This window comes from Aplysia californica, unplaced genomic scaffold (assembly GCF_000002075.1).
Source record: "Aplysia californica isolate F4 #8 unplaced genomic scaffold, AplCal3.0 scaffold01148, whole genome shotgun sequence".
NCBI lineage: Eukaryota > Metazoa > Mollusca > Gastropoda > Aplysiida > Aplysiidae > Aplysia > Aplysia californica.
The window spans coordinates 101,940-105,299 of NW_004798418.1; the positions used below are offsets into that span (position 1 = coordinate 101,940).

The 3,360-nt window shown below is 51.5% G+C and overlaps 1 protein-coding gene across 1 annotated transcript in view; it reads right to left on the reverse strand.

The window, feature by feature from the left end:
• Positions 1–1,126: 1,126 nt before the first annotated feature.
• LOC101851546 (hepatocyte growth factor receptor) overlaps positions 1,127–3,360 on the reverse strand; it is a gene marked incomplete at its 5' end in the record, with an annotated part of 23,114 nt that continues 20,880 nt past the window's right edge. Inside the window, 1 exon segment of the mRNA XM_013090118.1 lies at positions 1,127–3,192. Within this exon segment, the coding sequence (XP_012945572.1) occupies positions 1,938–3,192 (1,255 nt within the window).

Sequence of the window (3,360 nt, forward strand, 5' to 3'; positions counted from 1 at the left end):
CAGGGAAAGATCAGGGAAACGTAGCTTTTCTGAGAGCATCCGAGCAAAGGAATGAATGGAAAATCATGATCGCCGATGTCTGTCGCAGATCTGGCACTGGATGAATGAATGAATGATGAATGATAATCTAAAAAATATAAGCAATAATCTAGAAAATACCGGGCATGAGCTTACGTTGGGACCAGAAAAAAAAGTCGTTACAGAGAGTTGTTGTTCTAGAGACGCAACCAAAAATGACTATTGATATAATATAAGGAGAAAATCGGGACCTGGGCACCATGTCGCTATTCAGAGGATGTCGTTGTATTGAAAGTCGTTATGGACAGGCTGCATAGTAGTTAAATAAGGACCGTACAACTCAGACAGTTGGCGGAAGGCAGTGTAAAGGCGCAAATACTATGCTTGCATCGGCATTCCTTTTGGTACATTGGCAAAACCCGGTGGTAAGTGAGGCTGGTGGTATAATGGGGGAGGGTAAGGGGTGGTGGTAGATCAAGATTTGACCGTATTTTCAATCAAAACAAACTGATACAAGATTACTGGTAAAAGTTTGATATAAACTAAATTGATGCCGGAAGTCAAAAGCTAGCGAAAAAAATCAAACAAAACAACAAAAAACATGATTTTTGGAGCTGGGTGAGTTATAGATCTACAGTTGATATCCTCTATGACGACTTTTCGCCCATTGTCCAGGAGAAAAGTGACCGTCTTAGACGACAGATGGAAGTAGCTCCGTCAGGGTGGTGTTTTAACCCTCAAAGCGTGACGAGATGAAAGTAGCGGTAACATTAACATCTGTCGGGGTGGTGTTATAACCCTTAATGTGTGAAGACTGCCCTCCAATGGACACCCGAAGGACGTCGCAAAAGGGGCAGACCCAAAGTAACCTGGAGACGCACAGTAGAGTCTGAAATGAAGTCCTTGAATCATTCGTGGGGAACGCTGACCAAGATGGCCCAAAACAGACAGAGCTGGAGATCCTTTGTAGCTGCCCTAAACGCCAGATGGCCCAATGGGTAGTAAGTAAGTAAGTGTGAAAAGATAAAGATCAAGGGGAAGATCATGTGGAACCTGGAGAAGACTCACGGAAACGGATGTACAGAAAAGTGGGAAGACATAAACTGACATCAAGCGACTAGTCCAGGATAGGGAAAGGCGGAAAGTGTTAGTTTGCGGCCTATATCCTGATCTAGGGTGAGAAAAGCAATGATGAAGATTATGATGTGTGACAAGATGAAAGTAGCAGTAGGATCTCTCAGGGTGGTGTTTTAACCCTTGGTGAGTGGCGAGATGAAACTAGCAATAAGATCTGTCGGGGTGGTGTTTTAACCCTTAAAGTGTGACGAGATGAAAGCAGCGGTAAGAACTGTCGGGGTGGTGTTTTAACCCTTAAAGTGTGATGAGATGAAAGCAGCGGTAACATGTCGGGGTGGTGTTTTAACCCTTAGTGTGTGACAAGATAAACATCAAGGGGAAGACCACGTGGAACCTGGAGAAGACTCACGGAAATGGATGTACAGAAAAGTGGGAAGACATGAAGTGACATCAAGCGACTGGCCCGGGATAGGAAAAGGTGGAAAGTGTTAGTTTGTGGCCTATATCCTGATCCAGGGTGAGAAAAGCAATGATGATGATGTGTGACAAGATGAAAGTAGCAATAAGATCTGTGGGGTGGTGTTTTAACCCTCAAAGTGTGGCGAGATGAAAATAGTTGTAAGATCCGTCTGGGTGGTGTTTTAACCCTTAGAGTGACGAGATGAAGGTAGTGGTAAGATCTGTCGGGGTGGTGTGTTAACCCTCAGCTGTCACAGCTTTAGCCCCACACGCACAGAATTCCCACAAAGCACACACAGAAGAAACACGTTACGTGTGCTGCAGTTATAGATATTGTGTTCTCCAGTGTGCGACTTGGGTCTCTGGTGGGGGGGGGGTCAAGGTTACAAAGAGGTCGCTTCATACGAGTTGTGCTGTGAGGATTCCTCGCTGATGTCCAGGACGTTGGTTGAGCCGCGACCCGGTACGTCCTGTCGCGGCGAGGTTCTGCGCTGCGGCACGTGTAGACTGCTCACCCTCAAACGCTCGCCGCCGGCGTGTGGCGTGGAGCCCAGCGATGAGTCACTGGCGTGGTGGCTACCCACAGCCGACGACGAATATCTGCTGTCAACGAAGCTCCCCGCGGAGTACCGGCTGTCTAGCATGCTGGCGACCGAGCTGTCGTGGTGGCTGGAGGTCACGTTGGACGACCGGTCCGACTGGTACTCCCCGTCCGTGTCATCCATGTCGAACGTCTCAAGGTCGTAGTATGTGTTGTCTTTATTTCTCTGGTCTACCAGGAGCGACCGCGTGTGGCCAGAGGGGTCTGTGCTAAGCACGGTCATTTCAAAACTCTGAGACGCCAACGCCCCCACCACACTGGACGGCTGCATGCCGTGAACCTCCAAATATCCAGAATTCCTTGTCGCTGCCGCTCCTCGTCCCTTCCCTGAGCCCGACGACTTCTCCTTCCTGCTGCGGTTCGATTTTCGGCCATGCCTGTTCTTGGACCTCAGCAAAGGGTTGCTGAACTTTGGCGGGGCCTCATAGTTGTCAACGAGGGTCAGGTAGTCGGCCGCCGCGCTCTTGCTGACCTCTCGGTGATTGTAGCAGGCCGGGATGGTGATGGCCACGTTCTCCACCACGCTGGGTTTGGGCACCGACATGATGTCCGAGTGAGTCTTGGCCCTCGCTGCCGACCGCTCGCTCCCACCGCCCACCACCCCAGCGGTCATCACACCACCACCACCAACACCGTTGTTGTTGTCCTCGCTCGTCGGGTGTCTCAATTTCGCCGCCGTTGCTGCTGCACCAGAATCCTGGGAACTCTTGGATTTGGGAGGAATTCCCCGCGGGAGAGGTACTGGCTTCTTGCCCCCGGTCGTCGGCGACGTAGTTTTCCCACCACTGCTGCTGTCCGGCTTCTGAGCAGCCTTGTCGAACGATCCCGCCGCCCCACCCCGCGCTGGCGACTTGGGAGGTTGGAGGTCAAGGCCGCAGCGGGAGGGGTCAGGGGTGGAGGGGGCGGAGGGTTCGGGTGTGGCGGGGGCGGTGCTGAACGGATCCTCCCCTATCATGGTGAGCAGCTCCATGCGGATGTTCTTGAAGGTGGGCCGGGACGTCGGATTCTTGGCCCAACAGTTCAACATGAGCCGATACCTGGGGGGTGGGTCAAGGTTGCACACAGGGGTTACACAGAGGTCACAGACAGAGATTACACACAAGGGTCACACACAGGGGTTACACAGAGGTCACAGACAGAGATTACACACAAGGGTCACACACAGGGGTTACACAGAGGTCACAGACAGAGATTACACACAAGGG